General features: G+C 43.6%; 1 protein-coding gene across 3 annotated transcripts in view; it reads right to left on the reverse strand.

Annotated features, from left to right (window-relative positions):
* Positions 1-844: 844 nt before the first annotated feature.
* The window catches only part of NF2 (NF2, moesin-ezrin-radixin like (MERLIN) tumor suppressor), an 86,663-nt gene continuing 63,997 nt past the window's right edge, over positions 845-23,510 (reverse strand). For 2 of the 3 annotated variants that reach the window (XM_056528708.1, XM_056528709.1), the window contains exon 17: positions 848-5,062. In XM_056528708.1, the coding sequence (XP_056384683.1) occupies positions 5,012-5,062 (51 nt within the window). In that variant the 3' untranslated portion in view covers positions 848-5,011. Of the gene's footprint in view, positions 5,063-23,510 lie in introns of all 3 variants that reach the window. The other variant, XM_056528710.1, reaches the window with a different exon arrangement.

Consider the following 23,510-nt stretch of genomic DNA (forward strand, 5'->3'; position numbering starts at 1 on the left):
CTTAAAGACAACGATACAAATGAATAAGGGGAGATGTGTGTATATTTTTTTTTTGTGGGCAGTCTGCTGTGCTTTCCTATATCCAGCGAAAAAGGGTATATGAAACCCTACCAACCCGGCTGAAGCCAAATAAAGTAAATGGTGCTTATGGATACATTTAATGTATGTGTATGTTGGGCTTTAACACAGTCAGCATTCAGCCTCAGATCATACAAAACAACATTTAGATACCGCGTTTGTCAAAAAATTATGTTTTACATGATCTAACAGAATATTAAGGCACACCTGTCATATTACAGAAAAAAATGATGCTCCTGTGTTACTCACTAGGTTATGCAGATTCTTTCCATTACTTGTGTGTCTAGCGTCTGTATTTGACATTCACTGTTCACAAAGGGGCACGTCAGAGGCAAGCACTGAGCCCGCCTTTACGCACTATGTATTCACTTTTGCCTTGACTCTGCTGTGCATCGCTGGGTCTCTTCATCCAATCACTGCAGGCTGCTCTTTAACCCCTTCCTCTCTGTTTTTAGACAGGACAGAAGTGAGCACAGGGAGTGCTAGTCCCACCCTCACTTACTGGACTTTGTCCCTGTCTGTGCTTTAGCTGGGACAAAGATAATGCTGCAGCTGGACAGGATTATGTTCTGGATGGTATGGGGATCCCGAGTGGTCTTTTTTTTTAGAAACCATGATTTTTTTTTTATAAAAAAGGAGATAATTTTTTTAATGAAGTTTATTAGAAATTTTAATGTTTTGCCAAGATGTGCAACATATAAAATGTTTTTGATACTGACAGTAGCCATTTAATATGTATTCATACAATACGAATTATGAAAGGTTATACCTGTGAAATTGCTCAAGTGAATCCCTACTAATAATAAATAAACTCAAAAATTCCTGTTTCTTGAACATTCTATAAACAATGTATTCAGTTGTGTTTTATTTCCTCTATTGACATATTAAATGTTAGTGCCGATGGTCTCTGTTCATTTGTTTTTTGAAAAAACAAAAGAACTATAATCTTTTATCATGATTACTGTACCAAATGAATCATTCTTTACTGTAAACATTATGAGTAGGTGTATGGATACACACAATACCCTTTTAATATCTTATGCAAGATTAATGAGTCTCATTCTACACCCTCCCAAAACACAAGCCCAATCATGTCAATAAGCCACACACTTTTTTTTTTATATATATTTTCTTTTTTTATTTAAAATCAACACTTTGTTTTAACAAAACAATACTGAAACACTCCCTACACCAGTCAAATAACCTCCAGACTGGCAGGAAGAAACAGAGTATATATAAAATATACATATAAAAATACTGCAGTTTCATTTTTAAAATCCATCAGAGAAACCGGAATTAGGTCAGTACAATTTCATGGCAGCAGCCTCTCTTCAAACAACTCCCTCCGTTCTCTTCTCAGTCCCCCGCCTCACTTGCAATGTCACAGATTTAGAAAATGTTACTCATGCCAAATGTGTAAGGCTGGTGAAGAAAGAGAATTAACAGGACTTCACAAACAAAAGAGAGTCAACTTGTCAGTCAATTTGTTGGAGCAACGAATGGTACATTTAAACCCATTTCATCAATTATAGATATGGCATCCTCATTTATATCAACATGCGGGTAGTCCTGCAACTTTGGTGATATGGCCTGAAGCACCAGTGGCACTGTCAATGGGACTACAGGAGAGTAACGCTGTGTAGTTAACTATTAAAACTAAATGTAAAATCTGATACAAAAATAAAAAGCGATAAAACAAGCTGTGGTCATACAAAAGAAGCATTTGTAACAGCACAACAAGAAAATATTTTAGTGTTCAGAACTAGTTATTAAGTTCTTTAAGGTCTTATTCCCAGGATGGGCCATCAATATTATATCAGCAGGTGTCAGACCCCTGGCATTCCCACTGGTCATCTATTTGAAGTGGTCATTGTGCATGCAGTGCACTCTTTAATGTTTACTTGACCTTACGTTGCTGTACTATTATAGCAGCAGTGGTGTATGAACAGCACAACACTGTAGTATCATTTCAATGGGACAGTGCTGCAGTACCTTGCACCACCAATACAAATAGTATGGTGTTGCAAGGACAAGAAAAAATAAACACTAAAGAAGAGGCTCCAGTGCTCGAATGAGTATCCTAAAGAGAGGTCATCTATTTTACAAGGCTGAATAACCTCATTAAATTACCCGTTCCAACCAAATGAATGGAACAGCAATCATTGTAGCTAGGCAATTCCCAAAATAACATTCAGAAAGATACCGGAAGTTGAGATATTATGAGCTGTTAATGGGAAATTTGTACTAAACTGTTTCTGTTTTATGTGTACAAAAAAACCATTATCTTCAATTGTGGTCCAGACTAGAGTTCAAACACATAATAGTGGTGTGTAGGGTTGGTCATCAATATGCATTTGTTTATCCTCAAAGGAATACTATCTGGGGAAAGAATTATGTAACCACTATTTTCACTCAATGTGCAAAAACCATGCATATAACTCCCCATAACTCAGTTATCCAGGCCTTTGCCATTATGATGAGTGAAAAGTAGCATAAACTGCAGCATGTCTTGAATACTTTTATTAATAAAAAGCATATGTCCACATTTGCCACCAAAATATTGTCGCTGTCATCCAACAGCATTATCAGACTACAAAAGGGTTTGTTTGTAGTCTGTAACAAATCGACATGTGTCTGCATGAAGGTGGACATACCCTTTAAGGTTGGTGTTGCGTTAAACGTGATGTTTATTTACACAACTACCATGCATAATAAATATTCTCGTCTTCATGTTACAATATGATTTTGTACAAGCATTAAATATGTTAAGTGTTATATCTAATAATATAATAACTGTATGCAATAATAAGAACCCCTGAACTAATGAGGGATGCCAAAACATCTGCTAGATACATTCTAGCAGGACAGAACAGGCCTGAAGTACAATAAGTGTTTGTAAAAAGGAACCACTTGCCTGCAAACTTTTTTTTTTCAGCGTAGTCAAACATATAGCTTAATGCAATTCCTCTCACAAAAAAATTCATGAGTTTATAATATTTTTTTTTAATAATAATAATTTTATTTATATAGCGCCTACAGATTCCGCATTGCTTGGTCATCTATTTGAAGCTTCATCACCCTGGAATCTGCTTACCTTAAAAACCACCATATGTTACCAGCGCTTGTCAGGTTTTAATAACTTGCCTACTTTTCACTTAGCAGTAAAAGTTTTGGCAAATCATTTAAATTTGGTTCTGAGCTGAAATCTCAGAGACTTGCAGCAGTATGGAAGTGTTCTATGCATATATACATACAGTATGTGCGCTAGGCATACTTGCCAGCTTTCCTAAAAAGGGTCCACGTACATCAATAAATGGCAGCTTTCATTACTTTCTTCCAGAGGATGACAATGTGTCCTGAGCATGAGATGGACACAATACAAACAAGCTCATTACAGCCAACACAGTTCTATTTGTAGAAAGGGTAGTTTGCCTTTAACCTTGGTTATCTTTACTTATATGTATGAAGATGTAACTGACCATGTCTTTCGTGCGTGCTGCTCATGGTTCAACATTAGGGGAGGTGCTATTTAAAGTGATGGGGTCTATAGAAAGTGCCATGGTTTACATGGTTTGTATGTACAGTCAATTTTTAAGATACAGTTTAATAAAGTTATCAAAACATCAGAAGCTTTAGGTAGAAAACTGATACTATTCTATAGCAGGATTTTGGAGACTGCCACCCCCCCTCCCCCAGCTGTAGAGACAGTGTTTAGCTACCGAATGCATTTGATTGGTAGGGGACAAGTTAGCTGCTTACTGGTACTTCAAACTGACCACTGTTCTTGACAGGAGGGGAAAAAAATGAACACTTAGTTATTCACGGTAAAATACTAAAAAAAATAAGAAGCCAAGAGAGGTTTCCTTTAAAATGTATCTGCTTTTCAGAAAACAAAAAAAAAAAAAAAACTTCTGACATGTAATAGCAGCATAAGGCAAGAGATATGTGTTAAAAAAAAAAAAAAAACCCTGCTGGTTGGGCTACCATATATAGTCCGAAGAGTTAAAACCTATTGATCATAATTTATTGACACCACATAAAAAACTATAAAAAGGTACCACCTAAATTGCATAATCAGAAGTGTCTACATTATAAAAGGAAAAATGGAGTTTAAATAGCCGGTCTGTGGTGCCAAACAAGGGGGCATGGTCATCATACAGACACAGAAATTTTGATCGGTGGGGTCTAAGTGCAGACACTTCACCAATCCCTAAAAACACTCTTGCTATGATATGTCAGAAGTTTTTCAAAGAGACAGTTTACCTTTTAAAGTTGATAATTTCTCTTTTTGTGTGTGTGTTAAAGACACCTTTATGCCAATTGTCTGCAGACATTTGCCCCCTCTTTGTTTCTTGGCCTTACCAATAAGAAATTAATAGACCATCAGAAAATTACAAACAATTGTGTAAAGGCTCTAGAACAGGGCCTGAGCCATCCTGTACACGTTGTGCAGAGAGGGCCACACAATGGATCAGTCATCATGAGGCCCTTAAAGGCAATCAGCTGTTGACCACACATCTATTACGGAAGTATGGACAATGTTTTTAGCAGTTCAAAACAACCCGATCAGCTGACAAACTAGTGATTGCATTATGGTGGTCATATCCACTAGAGACAGTATAAAATAGGAAAGGCGATACTTAAATGTAGTGGAAAGCAACCTATTACACACTTGTCAGCATGATACATAGCACAAATAGAAACTCTTTCCTTTCAGTGTATGGAAATATATGTCACATCATTGTACTATTATTCTTTTTTTTTTTTTATATATTGGAGCTAACACAGGCGGCTTAGTGTAAATAAAATTAAATAAAAAGGCAGTTCCAACAAATTCACAGAAGACCCTGGTTACAGTTGTGTTGATGCCTTCATATGGCTCTTCCCATCATCTTCAGAGAATTTTCTACATCTGCAATTCACGGGTGATGGATTACAGTTCTTCAAAGAATGCTACTCTGCATTGTGTACTCTGCAAAGTGAGCTAAAAGAAACAGAGAAATAGAGAAGGTTATTTCAGAATATGTGAAAAATACGTACAATGCCATAAGAGTATGTTGGATCAGTTCTGAAATGGAAAATGGAGACTCCTGATTGTCCCCACTGACTTCCATAAGCACCTGGCTCAAGATTTTTATTTTTTTTCACACATCAAAAACATTGATAATATGGGGAAGCTCAGCAGACAACAGCACTCTAAAGTGAAGCTGACATCTTCATTTTCTTTTGGGCCTAACACTGATTAATTTCATATCTTTAAAGGGAAACTAACAGCCTGTTCACCTGCACTAAACCTAATACACTGGCTTATATAGTATGGGTGCACAGCATTAAAACGAGGGGTTATTTACAAAAATTGGTCCAGCAGATTAAAAGTTTTGCCTCCCAGTAGCTGCATTGCTACAGCGCATGTGTGTGCAATAAAGGCATACAACCAGCTTTCCAAGCTCCCCTGCCTCCTCTATATGCAGCACTATGTCCGCCACTGACATGAATATTCTCAGTTCTTTACTCTCACGTATTGAGGAGGGCATAGGGCTGCATATAAAGGAGGCAGGAGAGCTCGACAAGCCGACTCCCAGCCTCCATTGCGCACAGAAGCACCGCTACAGTGCAGCTATGGGGGTCCTAATATTTAATTCGCTTGACCAATTCTGTAAATAACCCCTCATTATAATGCTGTTCACCCACACTATAACCCAGTGCATTAGGTTTAATGGGGTAATGGGGCTGTCAGTTTGCCTTCATCTTGTCAGTTTTCTGAGCATCTTTTCATTGGTGTCCAATCCACAGAACAGGCCAATATCTGATCATCAGGGTAATGTCACTTCAATGGGAGCAGTGCTGCGCCTTTTCGGCAAAGGAGCCAGGTGTCATGTTATTAGGCCAACAACGTAAAATGCATGAAAAAAACACTTAATGCAGCTGGAGCTTTACTTTCCTCATACAGAGCTTCAAATTGCTGGCATAGTTTGAGAAAACTTCTGACATTTCTTAGTGAGTTTTCATTGGGTGGGTCCCCTGGTGCAAAGAATACCAATGATGCTGAAAAGAGGGTTTTGCTTGCTAGTGATTAGCATTATTTAATGGCTCGTCAGAGAGGGTGGTAAACAACTATCTATAAGCATATACAGGACTCTCTTCCTGGGACAGCAGAACAAAGCGGATTATGTCCAAATTAGGACAACACTCAGTAGAACATATCTTCCCTTTTGTTCCAGCATTTAGTGGTGGACTGCCTACGACTCGTCTAAATGTTTTTTAAACAATACCTACACTAAACATTTAATCATCGTATGGTGATAACTTCTCTAGATTTGATAATACAGTATATGTATTAATTCCTGTTTTCAGGATTTCTGTTGCCAGTGAATGTAAACAGGCTTCCAGACCTGCAGACACAAGAGAGACACTAAATTGTGACACTTTCCGCCTATGAATACAATAAAGGGTTCTATTCTTTGAGTGTAAACTTAATTCAAGTTCGACGAAGTCATATATTATATAGTTGCATTTGTGTGCTCTTACACTGTGCAATTATAAAGCCAAAACCACATGTGGATCATATGCATCAGATAATATAAAGAACAGACACCATTTCTTCTACTACTTTCTTGAATCCACTCCTGGTATGAAATGTACTCGAAAAAGAAAAATGATCCACATCTGGTCAAAACGGCAGTGTGTAAGAGCACCCTTCGTGTAATTTACACAGCCAATGTCATATGGCTTCTGATAAGGAGCCCCACTGTTTTCCTCCTCAAAAACCATCTCCCAACAAATAAAACAGGAAATCCACATCAAAAACAGCACCAAGATCTGCTTGTCAGCATCGAGACGATGTGGATTTTTGCTGTGTGAAAATGTCCTCATTTTTCACTGGTAAAGCTTTATTAACACAAACCCAGAAATATGGAATCATTTAAAGTGTTAGGCTAGGTTCAGATTACGGAATTTCCGCCTGCAATTCCGCTTTGAAATTGCAGGCGGAAATTCTGCTTGCTAAAATGTATAGTGTAGTGAATGGGTTTCCGTTCACTAATTCACCCTTTGGAATTTGTGAAGCGGAATTTGTGAACGGAAAATCCGCTTGGAAATTTCTGCCTAAAGAATTTTGCTGCTCTTTCTTCAGGCAGAAATACTCACGGAACACATTGCAGTCTATTGGAGACCGCAGTGTCCACATGGTCCTGATTCAGTCGGCGCTGGCCGCACTTGGAATCTCAGGGCGGAAATTTTCTGCCCGGAGATTCCGTAGTCTGAACCTAGCCTTACTGTTACTTAAAAACATTTTGGCATGTCAAAAGGGAAGTTGTTCTCAGCTGAATGTTCCCTGGGCTCAAAGAATAGCTAGAGTCTGCCTCCTGCAGCAAGGAGATGGCGTGTAGAAACAGTGCTCAGCTGAGCGCTTCTCCCTGCTTATTCAAGAGATTGGTGGGGGTTTAAGCACCCAAACCACCACAGACCACCACTTTTGACATGTTTCTTAGCCTTACTTAGTGTTAACGTTATTTAAGAAAAGTGTCTAAGATTTATGGTACGTTCGCATCATTTTAGGTTCTAGGATTGGCATATACACCACTCTGAATATATGCGCTAAAATGCATACTATAGGGCTCCATTTGCCTGATGGAGACTAAAAGATTGTTCTTTTGGTCTGTGCAGGACAAAATAAATGTTTTGAAATAATATTGCAGTAGACAATGCTATTCCAGTATAGTAAAAATTCTTACATTGCTCAGTATAAATTTCCTTTTGTAAATGGGTGTCTATAGGCAATGTATCCCACTATATGTCTATACAGTGGGATAGGTTCCAGACTTACATTGAAAGTACATATCAGGGGATCTTTCTGAAATCTACCTCCAATGAGTACAGAGTGTAATACCTGAATAATGTTGTTGGCATTAAATGGCATAAATTAAACTATCCAAGGCAGGGCTCAACGAGCCTCATCCCTATAGACCCTTTCTATTACATTTTCCCCATTGTTGAATCCACTCCGATTTGTGGGTTTAAAAAAAAACGCATCAAATCCATGTGTAGTTCCAGCCTAAGGCTATTTACACACAGTATTTTGGTCAATATTTTTAATTAAACCCAGAGTGGGTTCAAAACACAGAAAATTGTGCAAAGCATCCCATTATAATTTTTCTCTGTTTATTTTAGAATGTATTCAGATGTGTAGATTTGTTGTGTTAATTTACATGACTGTCAAAATCAACTAAATGGGGCTTACATGAATTTGTATGTTAGCGGCCAATACATCCCTATTCACATGAGTAGAGCAGCTTTTTAGCAGCAGAAGTTTCCTCAACAAATCTCCCACACATTAATTTCCCCCAAAATTTTTAGAAAACCGCCACTGCAGTTTTTTTTGCTGCAATTTACATCTATAATCCCTTAAGAACATGCACCGTAAATGTACACTAACGGCGCAGCTATGAAGCAAGTGAAGATGAGCTCCCAGATAATAGTGGATTTCAGCGATCAAGCTGATATTTCCCCTTAACTCCATAGATGCCAAGATCAATACTGATCATGACGTCTATAGGGAAACTGGAGGATTGGGTGGGTTTAACAGACCACCCGCTGTGAGTCCATTAAGTGCAGATAGCCGCCAGAGGTGTCCTTACCATACTCTGGCGTCAGGATAGCCGATACTTTTTTGTACAGCCCGGCTCTCCAGGCTGCACTAAAGATTGCCGATAGTACTGTTAAAACATAGTACTGAACAATACATAGCAATCTAATGATTGTTATTAATAGTCCGTTACACAGACTTTAACCCCTTAAGGACCAGGCCATTTTACACCTTAGGACCAGAGCGTTTTTTGCACATCTGACCACTGTCACTTTAAACATTAATAACTCTGGAATGCTTTTAGTTATCAATCTGATTCCGAGATTGTTTTTTCGTGACATATTCTATTTTAACATAGTGGTAAAATTTTGTGGTAACTTGCATCCTTTCTTGGTGAAAAATCCCAAAATTTGATGAAAAATTTGAAAATTTTGCATTTTTCTAACTTTGAAGCTCTCTGCTTGTAAGGAAAATGGATATTCAAAATATTTTTTTATTTTATTCACATTTCCAATATGTCTACTTTATGTTTGCATCATAAAATTGACGTGTTTTTACTTTTGGAAGACACCAGAGGGCTTCAAAGTTCAGCAGCAATTTTCCAATTTTTCACCAAATTTTGAACCTTGCTTTTTTTCAGAGACCAGTTCAGGTTTGAAGTGGATTTGAAGGGTCTTCCCATTAGAAATACCCCACAAATGACCCCATTATAAAAACTACACCCCCCAAAGTATTCAAAATGACTATCAGTAAGTGTTTTAACCCTTTAGGTGTTTCACAGGAATAGCAGCAAACTGAAGGAGAAAATTCACAATCTTTATTTTTTACACTCGCATGTTCTTGTAAACCCAATTTTTGAATTTTTACAAGGGGTAAAAGGAGAAAATGTATACTTATATTTGTAGCCCAATTTCTCTCGAGTAAGCACATACCTCATATGTCTATGTAAAGTGTTCGGCGGGCGCAGTAGAGGGCTCAGAAGCGAAGGAGCGACAAGGGGATTTTGGAGAGTACGTTTTTCAGAAATGGTTTTTGGGGGGCATGTTGCATTTAGGAAGCCCCTATGGTGCCAGAACAGCAAAAATAACCCACATGGCATACCATTTTGGAAACTAGACCCCTTGGGGAACGTAACAAGGAATAAAGTGAGCCTTAATACCCCACAGGTGTTTCACAACTTTTGCATATGTAAAAAAAATATTTTTTTTTCACTAAAATGTGTGTTTCCCCCCAAATTTCACATTTTTTCAAGGGTTAATAGCAGAAAATACCCCCCAAAATATGTAACCCCATCTCTTCTGAGTATGGAGGTACCCCATAAGTTGGCATGAAGTGCATTCCGGGCGAACTACAATGCTCCGAAGAGAAGGAGTGATATTTGACTTTTTGAGAGAAAATTTTGCTCAGGGGGCATGTCGCATTTAGGAAGCCCCTATGGTGCCAGAACAGCAAAAAAAAAACACATGGCATACCATTTTGGAAACTAGACCCCTTGAGGAACGTAACAAGGAATAAAGTGAGCCTTAATACCCCACAGGGGTTTCACGACTTTTGCATATGTAAAAAAATATATATATTTTTTTCACTAAAATGTGTGTTTCCCCCCAAATTTCACATTTTTGCAAGGGTTAATAGCAGAAAATACCCCCCAAAATTTGTAACCCCATCTCTTCTGAGTATGGAGGTACCCCATAAGTGGACCTGAAGTGCACTACGTGCGAACTACAATGCTCAGAAGAGTAGGCGCACCATTGAGCTTTTGGAAAGAGAATTCGTTTGGAATGGTAGGCAGGGGCCATGTGCATTTACAAAGCCCCCCGTGGTGCCAGAACAGTGGACCCCCCCACATGTGACCCCATTTTGGAAACTTCACCCCTCACAGAATTTAATAAGTGGTGCAGTGAGCATTTACACCCCACTGGCGTTTGACAGATCTTTGGGACAGTGGGCTGTGCAAATGGAAAATTACATTTTTCATTTTCACGGATCACTGTTCCAAAAATCTGTCAGACACCTGTGGGGCGTAAATGCTCACTGTACCCCTTATTACATTACATGAGGGGTGTAGTTTCCAAAATGGGGTCACATATGGGGGGGTCCATTGTTCTGGTACCATGGGGGCTTTGTAAACACAAGTGGCCTTCAATTCCGGACATATTTTCTCTTCAAAATCCCAATGGCGCTACTTCTCTTCTGAGCATTGTAGTGCACCCATAGAGCACTTTACATTCACATATGGGGTATGCTCTTACTCAGAAGAAATTGGGTTACAAATTTTGGGGGGCTTTTTTTTTATTTTCCCTTGTGAAAATGAAAAATTTAGGGTGACACCAGCATTTTAGTGAAATTTTTTTTTTTTTTTTTTCACTTTCCCATCCAACTTTAATGAAAATTTGTCAAACACCTGTGGGGTGTTCAGGCTCACTATACCCCTCCTTACGTTCCGTGAGGGGTGTCGTTTCCAAAATGGGGTCACATGTCTGTATTTATTGTTTTGCACTTATGTCAGAACCGCTGTAAAATCAGCCACCCCTGTGCAAATCACCAATTTAGGCCTCAAATGTACATGGTGCGCTCTCACTCCTGAGCCTTGTTGTGCGTCCGCAGAGCATTTTACGCCCACATATGGGGTATCTCCGTACTCAGGAGAAATTGCGTTACAAATTTTGGGGGTCTTTTTTTCCTTTTACCTCCCGTGAAAATAAAAAGTAAAGGACAACACCAGCATGTTAGTGTAAAAAAAATTTTTTTTTTACACTAACAGGCTGGTGTAGACCCCAACTTTTCTTTTTCATAAGGGGTAAAAGGAAAAAAAGCCCCCAAAATTAGTAACACAATTTCTCCCGAGTTTGGAGATACCCCATATGTGGCACTAAACTGTTTCCTTGAAATACGACAGGGCTCCGAAGTGAGAGAGCGCCATGCACATTTGAGGACTAAATTAGGGATTGCACAGGGGTGGACATAGGGGTATTCTACGCCAGTGATTCCCAAACAGGGTGCCTCCAGCTGTTGCTAAATTCCCAGCATGCCTGGACAGTCAGTGGCTGTCCGTAAATGCTGGGAGTTGTTGTTTTGCAACAGCTGGAGGCTCTGTTTTGGAAACACTGCCGTACAATACGTTTTTTATTTTTTATTAGGGGGACAGTGTAAGGGGGTGTATATGTAGTGTTTTACCCTTTATTAGGTGTTAGTGTAGTGTAGTGTTTTTAGGGTACATTCACACTGTTTACAGTGAATTTACCGCTAGGAGTTTGCGCTGCGGTGAAAAATTTGCCACAGCCCAAACTTGAAGCAGAAAACTTACTGTAAACCCGCCAGTGTGAATGTACCCTGTACGTTCACATGGGGGGGCAAACCTCCAGCTGTTTCAAAACTACAACTCCTAGCATGTACTGACAGACCGTGCATGCTGGGAGTTGTACTTTTGCAACAGCTGGAGGCACACTGGTTGGAAAACCTTCAGTTAGGTTCTGTTACCTAACTCAGTATTTTCCAACCAGTGTGCCTCCAGCTGTTGCAAAACTTCAACTCCCAGCATGTACTGATCGCCGAAAGGCATGCTGGGAGATGTAGTTATGCAACAGCTGGAGGGATCGCAACTACAACTCCCAGCATGCAGAGACAGCAGTTTGCTGTTTAGGCTTGCTGGGAGTTGCAGTTTTGCAACATCTGTAGAGCTATAGTTTAGAGACCACTGCATAGTGGTCTCCAAACTGTGGACCTCCAGATGTTGCAAAACTACAACTCCCAGCATGCCCAGACAGCAAACTGCTGTCTGGGCATGCTGGGAGTTGTAGTTTTGCAAGATCTGGAGGTGCACAGTATAGAGATCACTTTGCAGTGGTCTCAAACTGTAGACCTCCAGCTGTTGCAAAACTGCAACTCCCAGCAAGCCTAAATAGCTCTCTGGGCATGCTGGGAGTTGTAGTTTTGCAACATCTGGAGGGTTACAGTTTAGAGACCACTATAGTGGTCTCAGACTGTAGCCCTCCAGATGTTGCTAAGTAACTCACCGGCTTCCGTTGGATCCAGGGAGCTGCGTCGCGGTCCTCTTCTTCCGCCGATCGTCGCCCGCTGCCGCCGCTGATCGTCGCCGCTGCCGTCGCCGATGGGTAAGTGGATCTTCGGCGCCGGTCCCTGTCGGTTTCCCCGTCCTGCCCCGCCTATTGTGGGAGGGCAGGACGGGGAAACCGAAAGTAAACCCCTCCGCCCCCGATCTGCTATTGGTGGTCGCGTCTAGACCACCAATAGCAGAGATAGGAGGGGTGGCAACCCTGCCACCTCACTCCTATCGCTACAGGGGGATCGTGGGTGTCTAGGACACCCGCGATCCCCCTTCTATTCCGGGTCACCGGGTCACCATAGACCCGCATGACCCGGAATCGGCGCAAATCGCAAGTGTGAATTCACTTGCGATTTGCGCCGATCGCCGACATGGGGGGGTCTAATGACCCCCCTGGGCATTTGCGCGGGGTGCCTGCTGATAGATATCAGCAGTCACCCCGGCGCGATCCCCGCCCGGCGCGCGGCGGGGACCGAAATTCCCACGGGCGTACAGGTACGCCCTTGGTCCTTAAGTACCAGGGAGCAAAGGCGTACCTGTACGCCCTTGGTCCTTAAGGGGTTAAAAAGTGTAAAATAAGTATTAAAAAATAAGTTTTAAAAAATATAAAACAAAAAAAATAAGAAAACTTATAAGATAAAAACACACTTCATATCTGGTATTGCAGAGTGCGTAAATGTCTGATCTATTGAAGTATAATGTTTATTCTCCTGCAAGGTGAACAGTGTAAACGTAAAAAAAATACCAGAATTGCTGATTTTTGATCAAGTTTAACAAAAAATAAAAAAAAGCAATACAGTAATAGTAAAGCATGTAAACATGGGTATTATTTTAATCGTATTGGCTCACAGTATAAAGAAAGCAACATGTCAGTTTAACCATAAAGTGCACCGTGTTAAAACAATGGAAGAAGCAAAAAAAACAGATAGCTAGGTCGAGAAGACAGACTTATGAGTTTAGCAATAACATTTGTAAAACACTAGCGGCAGCAACAAGGCACAAAAAATAAGCTCATACATACCTAAAATAAGACAGGAATCACAGAATGTCACATGCTGCCCATCCGAGATAGCAGAAACTTTCAAGAAATTCTATGAGAAGCTCTATCATATCGATAGAAACAACCCTGCTATATTATGTAGCAAATTCAGAGAAAAGGTAAAATCATACATAGCTGACTCAGGTTTACCACGGTTAGACAGTAAGGTGGTAGAGGGATTGGAAGAGGAAATAACATCTGAAGAATGAGAATGTAATAAAAACTACAGCATAGAGGAAGGCCCCTCGGCCCTGATGGGTTTTTCGTTGAGTTACTATAAAAGCTTAAAAGGAAGTTCTTGCCCCTTATTTTTTTTAAACATTTAACACAGTTCGTTTGTGAGCGCCTTTACCCAGAGATGGCAGCAGGGCAACAATAGTTATTCCAAAAGACGGGAAAGATATAACGCAATTATAGGCCAATCTTGCGGTTGAATGTAGATTATAAATTGTTTTCCAAGATTTTGGCCTCTAGATTAGCAAATGTCATAGGGGAAATTGTCCATTTAGATCAAGTGGGGTTTATTGTAGGGCGAGAAGCTAAGGACAATACTATTAGGACCATTAATTTAATCCAGTTCGCCCGGTCGAAAAAGGATTCCGGCGATGTTATTGTCTAGACGCTGAGAAGGCGTTCGACCAGGTGAACTGGATTTATATGGAAGAAACACTCCAATATCTGGGAATTCAAAAACACTTTTTAAATTGGGTCCTCAAGCTCTATAGATACCCTACGGCTAGGATACGAGATAACGGGATCCTCTCGGGTGAGTTGGAGATCAAGAATGGCACGAGACAAGGGTGCCCACTCTCACCCCTGATTTTTGTTATTGTATTGGAATCATTTTTATGCAGAATCAGGAAAAATACAGATATCTTGGGGATAACAGTTCAGGGCGTCACGCACAAAGTGGCAGCGTTTGCGGATGATTTAACTTTATTTTGAAACCAATAGTTACCCTACCCACCCTTATGAAGGAATTTGAGATTTATAACCACTTATCTAATTTTAAGATTAATTTTAGCAAATCATCAGCCCTTCACATTACATGAAAGAAAGATACTGTGACGCACCTTCAGAATAATTTTAGTTTTACTTGGGCGGTACAAGCAGTTAAACTATTAGGGGTATGGATCTCGCCAGATAGGAAGGAACTATATAACTTAAATATCCCTCCCCTGATTAACAAGATTAGTCAACAGTTCCAGAGATGGTCCCCCAATCTCTTCTCCTGGTTTGGACACTGTGCATTGTATAAGATGTCAATTCTTCCGAAAATTTTGTATATTTTTTCCAATGCGTCCCAATTAAATTCCCAATAGTTTTTTTTTAAGGAGATGGCTTTAATTCAGTAGGAGAAGACTGACAGAAAAAACCAGCAGGTGTCTGAGGGAACAAGACATAAAATAACCAAACTCTACCCCTCAGACAGAAAACAAAACCGTAGTAACCAAAACAAAAAAGGGTGGGTGCTGTGTGCCCCAATGGATACCTCAGAGAAAAAGATTTTACGGTAAGCAGAAAAAAAAAATTCTCGGTCGGCTCCATGGGGGGGTGGCACAGAGACTGTGGAACGTACCAGAGCAGACCCCAGGGTGGAAAAGATACCCAAAACGGAATCAGACAGAAGACTGAGCCACTGCCGCCTGCAAAACATTGCGACTCAAACCGGCGTCTGCAGACACAAAAGTGTGCACCTGCTAGAATCTAGTGAAGGTGTGCAACCTTCCCCTTACGACGGTACCATTCCGACCCTTGCGACGACGCTCTGGAATCAAAGAAAGTGTCACCCTGCCGCAAAGAGGAGGAGATGGAAAGATAGATCCAAACAGCGCGAACCACATCCAGACAATGGAGGGAACGCTCCTTGGTGTTGGATGGAGCCAGACAGAAGGAAGGAAGAACGATATCCTCGTTCACATGAAAGGAGGAGACAACCTTGGGCAAGTAAGACAGGCAGCCGAAAAACAACCTTGTCCTGGTGAAGGACCAAGAAGGGAGAGCGACAAGATAGCCACCAGCTGAGACCCTCTGGTGATGAGGAAGGCGACCTTCCAGGAAAGAACGCGAAGGGAAGCATCCCAAAGAGGTACAAACGGAGCTTCCTTCAAAGCACTGAGCACCAGGTTGAAATCCCAAGGAGGGTAAGGAGACCGGTATGGCAGAGCCGCAAGGGCCATGCCCTGCAGGAAGTCACGGACGTGAGGGTTGGAAGCCAACGGCCAATGAAAGAAAATAGAAAGAGCTAAACTTGACCTTTAAGGTAGCTGAGCGCCAAACTATGATCCAGACCGGATTGCAAGAAGGCCAGGAGACGCAGAAAGGAAAAAAGATAACCGGAGAGAGGGACTGAGCCTCCCACCACCTGATATAGGCCCGCCAGGTGCGGTGGTAAATCCTAGAGGAGGAAGGCTTACGAACCTGCAACATGGTGCCAATCTCCCGGAAGAAATACCCCGAGCCCTAAGAACCGCAGTTTCAACCGCCACGCTGTCAAATTCAGCAACAGTAAATTGGGGTGGCAGAGAGGACCCTGGGAGAGCAGATCGGGGTGTACCGGAAGATGCAGAGGTACATCGGCGCACCACACACGTCTGGCCCAGTCTGGGGCCACCAGAATGGCGGGAACGCCCTCCGCCTTGAGCTTCCTCAGAACCCATGGCAGGAGAGGCAGGGGGGGGGGGAAGAGGTAGGGAAGACTGAAGGACAACCATGGAATTACGAGCGTGTCCATCGCCAGAGGGTCGCGTGACTTTGCTACAAAGCAGGGAACCTGTCTGTTGTGGCGAGACGTTAAGAGATCCACGTCCCCCAAAGAGCGCAGATCTGCGTGAACTGATCTCCCCCGGCTTCCCAATTCTCCATGCCCGGAATGTGAATCGCGGAGAGAGCAGGCACTCGAGTCTCGGCCCAGAGCAGAATCTTGGAGACTTCCTCCATCGCGAAGCGGCTGCATGTGCCGCCCTAGTGATTGATGTAAGTCGACTTGAACGGGACTTGACTTGGACAGGACGACCCTGAAGGAGCATCTCCCAATGGAGGAAGCATAGAAAAATGGCACGAATCTCCAGAAGATTAATGGCGAGGCGAGCCTCCTGAAGAGACCAGCGACCCTGGACCGTCAGATCCCAAAACACACCTCCCCAACCCAGGAGACTCACATCGGTCGTGATGATCTGCCAGTGGAGGGGAAGAAACGACCGCACCTGGAGGAGGGGAGAGTGGAGCCACCACAGAAGAGACAGACAGAGGGGGCAGAAGAATCCAAAATGGCCAGCTGGAGAGGGCGACAGCGGAACTGGGCGAAAGGAACCGCCTTCATGGCCGCCACTATCCTGCCCAGGACCTCTATGCAAAAGTGAATCAGAACAGGAGAGGGGCGCCGTAGTTGACGGACACACTCCGACAGGGAGCGCCACTTGTCCTGCGGATAATGAACACGGGCAACCGCCGTGTCGAAGAGGAGACTCAAAGACAAGGGACCGAGTGGGAGAAGGGTGGTACTTTTTCCCAGTTGATCACCCAACCGAAGGCGGAGAGAGAGTCTGCACAGTGAAATGAAGGCTCTCCAAGTCTTGGAACTGGGACGGAGCTTTGATCAAAAGATTATAATCCAAACAAGACAAACAGACCACACACTATTATAGAGAGCACACCAATAATTTATAAGAATTCCATAATTTTATTTTTAAGTACAAAAAAGGGAAAAAGGCACATATAAAATTTAATACATGTACAAAATAGTGAACAAAGCTCTAAAACCAATTAAAAAGGCTCATTAGGAGCCACAACACAGTCCTAGCCAGGGGCCATGAACCCCCTCGGCTAGTAAACCACAGTCCTGAAATATACAATAAACATATGACATATACCATCCGTGTCACAATAAATAAACAGCACTATGTACAGGTAAGGAAGGTATGATGCAATAGTGTAGTCTAGCAGAATGAATTCATAAATATCAACTGAATGTATGCACAAATAGAAAACCCTGGCCATACAAACATCCTACAAGTGTATACAACCTGTGAGTGGACATATAGAGGTGACCGGCATGGAAAAAATCAAACAAATAGAACAGGACGGTGCCACGGAGCCCCACGCGTTCCGTCGCTACTCGGCGACTTCCTCCCCTGAGGAAGTCGCCGAGTAGTGACGGAACGCGTGGGGCTCCGTGGCACCGTCCTGTTCTATTTGTTTGATTTTTTCCATGCCGGTCACCTCTATATGTCCACACACACTAATTATATTGCTTTTTTGCACACTTGTAGAGCACCCATGTCATGTATTGGATAGATTGAGCCCCCCATTATCCACTTGATCAAAAGATTGTCCAGGTAAGGGAGGACAGAAATCCCCCGAGCCCAAAGAATGGCAATCACCGACACCACGACTTTGGTGAAAACCCTGGGAGTCGTCGCCAGGCCAAAGGGAAGAGCCACGTACTGGAAGTGGCCCGTCGGAACAGTAGAGCGGAGTAAACGCTGATGGGTGGGAAAAATGGGAATGTGCAGATAGGCGTCCCGGATATCTACTGAGGAAAAGAACTCCCCTTGATCCATGGACGCGGCCACCAAGCGGAGGGACTCCATGCGAAAGTGGCATAGCCGCCAAGTGGCGGTTGACCAACTTGAGGTCCAGAATGGGGCGAGCAGAGCCCTCTTTCTTGGGGACTACAAACAGATTTGAGTACAACCCCAGAAAACCGCTTCCCTGGAGGAACTGGAACAATCACCCCCTGAGCAAGGAGGGTACTCAAAGCGACCTGAAAGGCAGCCGCCAAAGAAGGGGAACAAGGAGGACGGGATCGGAAGAACCGGTCCCAGGGAAAAGAAGCGAACCCTATCAGGTAACCATCGGATAGGACGTCCAGGACCTAGGAGTCCTGAACCTGCGCCAGCCAAATGTTCCGGGAAAGAGACAGATGTCCTCCCACCCGAGAAGAGGATACGGGTGGGGGAATGTCCCTTAGGAAGAGGGAGGCTTGCGGTTACCGGACGTGGCTGAGAAACCGCCAGCACAGTTGTCTTGTCTCCAGGAAGGACGTGCTTTGAAAGAAGGGGCATTCCATGCTTGGGAGGGCAGCTGCTTGGGAGGACAACCCGATGCAAAGGACCGAAAGGAAGCAGTCTTATGACAGGGGTCAGAACGGCGTGGTTTGTTCTCCGGCAGCAGAGAGCTTTTACCTCCAGTAGCTTCGGATAGGATCTCATCCAGCCATTTCCCAAAAAGCTAAGAACCTGAGAAGGGCAACTCATAGTAACATAGTTCAAAGGGTTGAAAAAAGACCACCAAGTTCAACCTATATCCCTAATCAGTCCCTACTGAGTTGATCCAGAGGAAGGCAAAAAACCCTCATACTAGAGGTAAAAATTCCTTTCCGACTCCAAATATAACAGTCAGAACAAATCCCTGGATCAACCTTCTGTCCCTATAAATCTAGTATACATAACCAGTAATATTATTACTCTCCAAAAATGCATCCAGACCCCTTTTGAACAATTTTTCAGCATTCACCATGACCACCTCCTCTCAAAGAGAGTTCCATAGTCTCACTACTCCGTATGTGCTGGTGTAGAAACCTTCTTTCTTCAAGATGTAAAGGATGCCCCCTTGTTATAGATACAGTGCTAGGTATTAATAGATAATGGGAGAGATCTCTGTACTGTCCTTGAATATACTTATACATAGTTATTAGGTCGCCCCTAAGCCTTTTTTCTAAACGAAACCACCCCAATTCTGATAATCTTTCTGGGTATTGTAGTCCTCCCATCCCCCATATTACTCTGGTTGCCAGTCTTTGAACCCTCTCCAGCTCCACTATTATTTATTTCTCGTACACTGGTGCCCAGTACTGTACACAGTATTCCATGTGTGGTCTGACGAGTGATTTGTACAGTGGTAGAATAATTTCCTTGTCGTGGGCATCTATGCCCCTATTGATGCACCCCATGATTTTATTTGCCTTGGCAGCAGCTGCCTGACACTGGCCGCTACAGCTAAATTTACTGTTAACTAAGACTCCATGTCAGTCGTTCCAAGGGTGCTCCCATTTAATACATAATCCCAACTCGGATTTCTCTTCCCCATGTTCATTACCTTACATTTATCAGTGTTGAACTTCATCTGCCACTTCCCAGAACTCAGATTTCTTCGAAGCAGCATCTGCATCCCACGCCTTCAGCCACATGGAGTGACGAATCGCAACAGATTTAGGGCAAAAACCTGAGGCAAAAGCAGTACATCATGCAGACTCCAAAGCAGCCAAACAGAGGAAGTCCCAAGTGCCCCCCCCCCCACCCCCAAGGCCGGAAAGGATGCCTTGGCGCAGCTGAGAAGCCCAAACCGAGGCGGCCTTTGATACCCAGGCGGAAGCGAAGGTAGGTAACAAGGAAAACCCTGCCGCTTCAAAGGCAAACCGACAAATTCTCAATCTTCTTGTCCGCTGGATCCTTAAAGGATGCTGCATCCACCAGAGGCAGAGTAGTAGACTTTGACAGACGCGAAACTGGAGGATCAACTGCTGGCGGCGTCGACCACTTGGAAATCAGTTCCTGAGGGAAGGGAAACTGAGCTTGTATCTTCTTGGCTCCCTGGAACCGTCGATCTGGATGCTTCCAAGCCAAGTCTAGCAAGGTTTTAAATTCAGCATGAGAGCTGAAAGCCTTGAGGGGGGGTGGGGGGGGGGGGAGAACGACAAGAGCAGCGAAAAGAAACTTCCGGATCACAATCCGACATTCTTAAGAACGTGTCCCTGATGGCTGACCCCAAACTTTCCACCATATCCGACACGGCAGAATTCTCCTCTTGATCCGAGGTGGCATCTGACACGTCATCCACTAATTCCCCTGGAGAGTGGGAGCGTGCGGAGTTCGCCTTAGACTGAGGCGTATGTGACCTGAAACGGGGAGTCGGGAGACCTGGGACGGACACCAGTGGAGCGGCCCCTAGAGCGGAAGTGCTGCCGGTGAGCTGAGGAAGTGGATCGAGATCTACGGGAAGAATGACTATCCCGATTGCGTGGCTCAGGAGAAGAGCCTGAAGAAAGCACTTTTGGGCGCTTGCGAAAGTGCTGGAGGTAGGGGTCAGGAGAAACTGAGCAGGACTCCCTGTGGGAAAAGCGCAGGGAAGACCAATCCAAGGCCAAAACCACTGACATGGAGACCCAAGCCAGATCAGAAATCAACTGGGAAAGGGAGGAAACCCACTCTGGAGGGGGGATGGATAACGCAAGTTCCAGGGGGACATCTTGAGAAGTAAGTACAGGAGGGATGGTGTGCATGGTGGAGTAGGTGGAGCAGGTGGATTCAGTGGAACTACCGGGCATTTCAGTCTTGCAGCCCACACAAGAGTAGTAGGTGACCATGGCTGCAGCCGCCTGTCTGGGAGGAGGTTCGGGTCTGGGGTCAGACACAGGAGCTAGTAAACAGCAAATAAAATGGAGAAATCTCCCCCAGGTCCTGTGTCCCGCAGCTGGATCTAAAAATCAGGCTGAGATGTCCTGAGACCGGAGCTGAAGAGGGAGGTAGCTGAAGACAGATGGTCCGCAGAGCAGAGGATGGAAGAGGAGGAGCGAGCTGCACAGACCCAGGGAGTGACCTCCACACCAGGATGTACCCCATTGGAGGAGAAGGGGGAGGAGTACCGCAGATGACCCCCCCCCCAAGTAGCAAGAAGACTACTGGCCGGAGGAGGGCGGGAGCCCCGCCAGCATACAGTGAGTGGGCGGAGCTAAATCCCAGACTAGGCCGCAGCCTTGGCCTCAAGTAAATTTCCCCCACCGTGCGCACCGTCCGTGAAGCAAAAATAAAGTGCGGCTGGCCGCACGATCGTGTCCCTGCTGACAGGGATTGCGGTAGCGCGCTGAAGAAAGAAAAGTACAGGCTGCTGCAAAAAGTAAGCAGTGCCGGGGAGTGGGAAGGGGAGGGAAGCTGCCCCGCAATCCTCGACAGTGCCTATAGTGAGCTCTGAGCAGATCAATATCCCCAGCCCCAAGCCCCAGAATAAAGAAAAAGTCATCCAAATGCCCAGAAAAAGATAGATAGGATGAGGGAAAGAGGGAGGGAGGGGGAGGGATGGTGTGTTGAGAAATCTACTCACCCTGCATACAGCCACACTCACCTAAGATGTCTTCAGCCAGCAATGGTCACCTGCATCATATCGGGCTGAGACAGTGGGACGAGCAGGGAAGATAGGGGGACCCGGACCAAAGGTGCAACCCCAGGCCATTGGCGGGAAGGGGTTAACGGTGCATACTCTATGCCCATGCCCTTTAGCTGCATATGGGGGAACAGGTAGTGCCATGCTCCTGAACCCCCACCTAAAAACCAGAAAAGAAAGGGAGATAACAACCTAATTACAGGCCCTAGCTAGAAAATAAAAAGAAGAGAACTCCAGACCTGTGTCTGCCTCCTACTGACACTAAGCTAAAAGGATTAGCTGAGAGTCAGTAGGCAGGGTATATCCTGCCAGGAGGGACAGACTTCTTTTTGTATGCCTAGTGTCAGCAAGTTATACTCACTGTATCTATGTCCCCCAATAGAGCCGACAGAGTTTTTCTTTTTTTTTATCCATTTCTGGCTACTGCGCTGTGTGTGGCATAAATACTACATTACCCACAATACATTACATGCACTGAATGCTAATAAATGAAGACAAATGGCAATGGACAGCTGTTTAAGTAATAATAAATGGATCGGTGGGGGCCACCAGAGTGGAACATTGGTTCATAGATAGGTGTCATCCCACCCACAAGATGACTATTTGCTTTAATAGTGCATATAGAAAGGGACAAGATAAGACTTTCATGTACAGCGCAGTACAATGCCAAAAGTTATAAATAGAGATTAACCTTCAGCGTATAGTGGTTCACATGTGTCCCACAGCAATGCTATATTGCTCTTTTTAAATAGGCATCTATAACAAATGTAACCATTCCACAGAACATTCAGAACCATTGCTCAGATGGGCAGACACCTATCATATTTTCTGGCATATAAGACGACTTTTTAACCCCGTAAAATGTTCTCAAAAGTTGGGGGTCATCTTATATGCCGTGTGTTGCAGTCGGCCGGGACGCCCGGCCGAGATTAACTCCCCCCCCCCCCCCCCCCCGTCACATTCGGTACATCCCTGTGTCCAGAAAGATCTTTTCGGGACACAAGGATGTCCCAGTTACCTTTCTGTAGGCCCACGTTAACTTTAAAAATGCAGGGGCCGCCAGGGGAGTAGCGCACACAGGGACACAGACATACAGCCTCCAGCCAAGGCTGTATGTCTGTGGGGTCCACTGCCTAACTAATGTGGGGGAACTACAACCTGATGTGGGGGGAACTATACTGCCAACCTAATGTGGGGGAAATACAACCTAATGTGGGTGAACTACAGTGGGGCTCAAAAGTCTGGAACCCCAGGTAAAAATTTGTATTAATGTGCATAAAGAAGCCAAGGAAAGATAGAAAAATCTCCAAAAGGCATCAAATTACAGATTAGACATTCTTATAATAAGTCAACAAAAGTTAGATTTTATTTCCATCATTTACACTTTCAAAATAACAGAAAACAAAAAAATGGCGTCTGCAAAAGTTTGGGCACCCTGCAGAATTTATAGCATGCACTGCACCTTTGCAAAGCTGAGACCTGCCAGTGTCATGGATTGTTCTCAATCATCATCTGGGAAGACCAGGTGATGTCAATCTCAAAGGTTTTAAATGCCCAGACTCATCTGACCTTGCCCCAACAAT

Source organism: Hyla sarda, chromosome 1 (assembly GCF_029499605.1).
Source record: "Hyla sarda isolate aHylSar1 chromosome 1, aHylSar1.hap1, whole genome shotgun sequence".
In the NCBI taxonomy this organism is placed as follows: Eukaryota; Metazoa; Chordata; class Amphibia; order Anura; family Hylidae; genus Hyla; species Hyla sarda.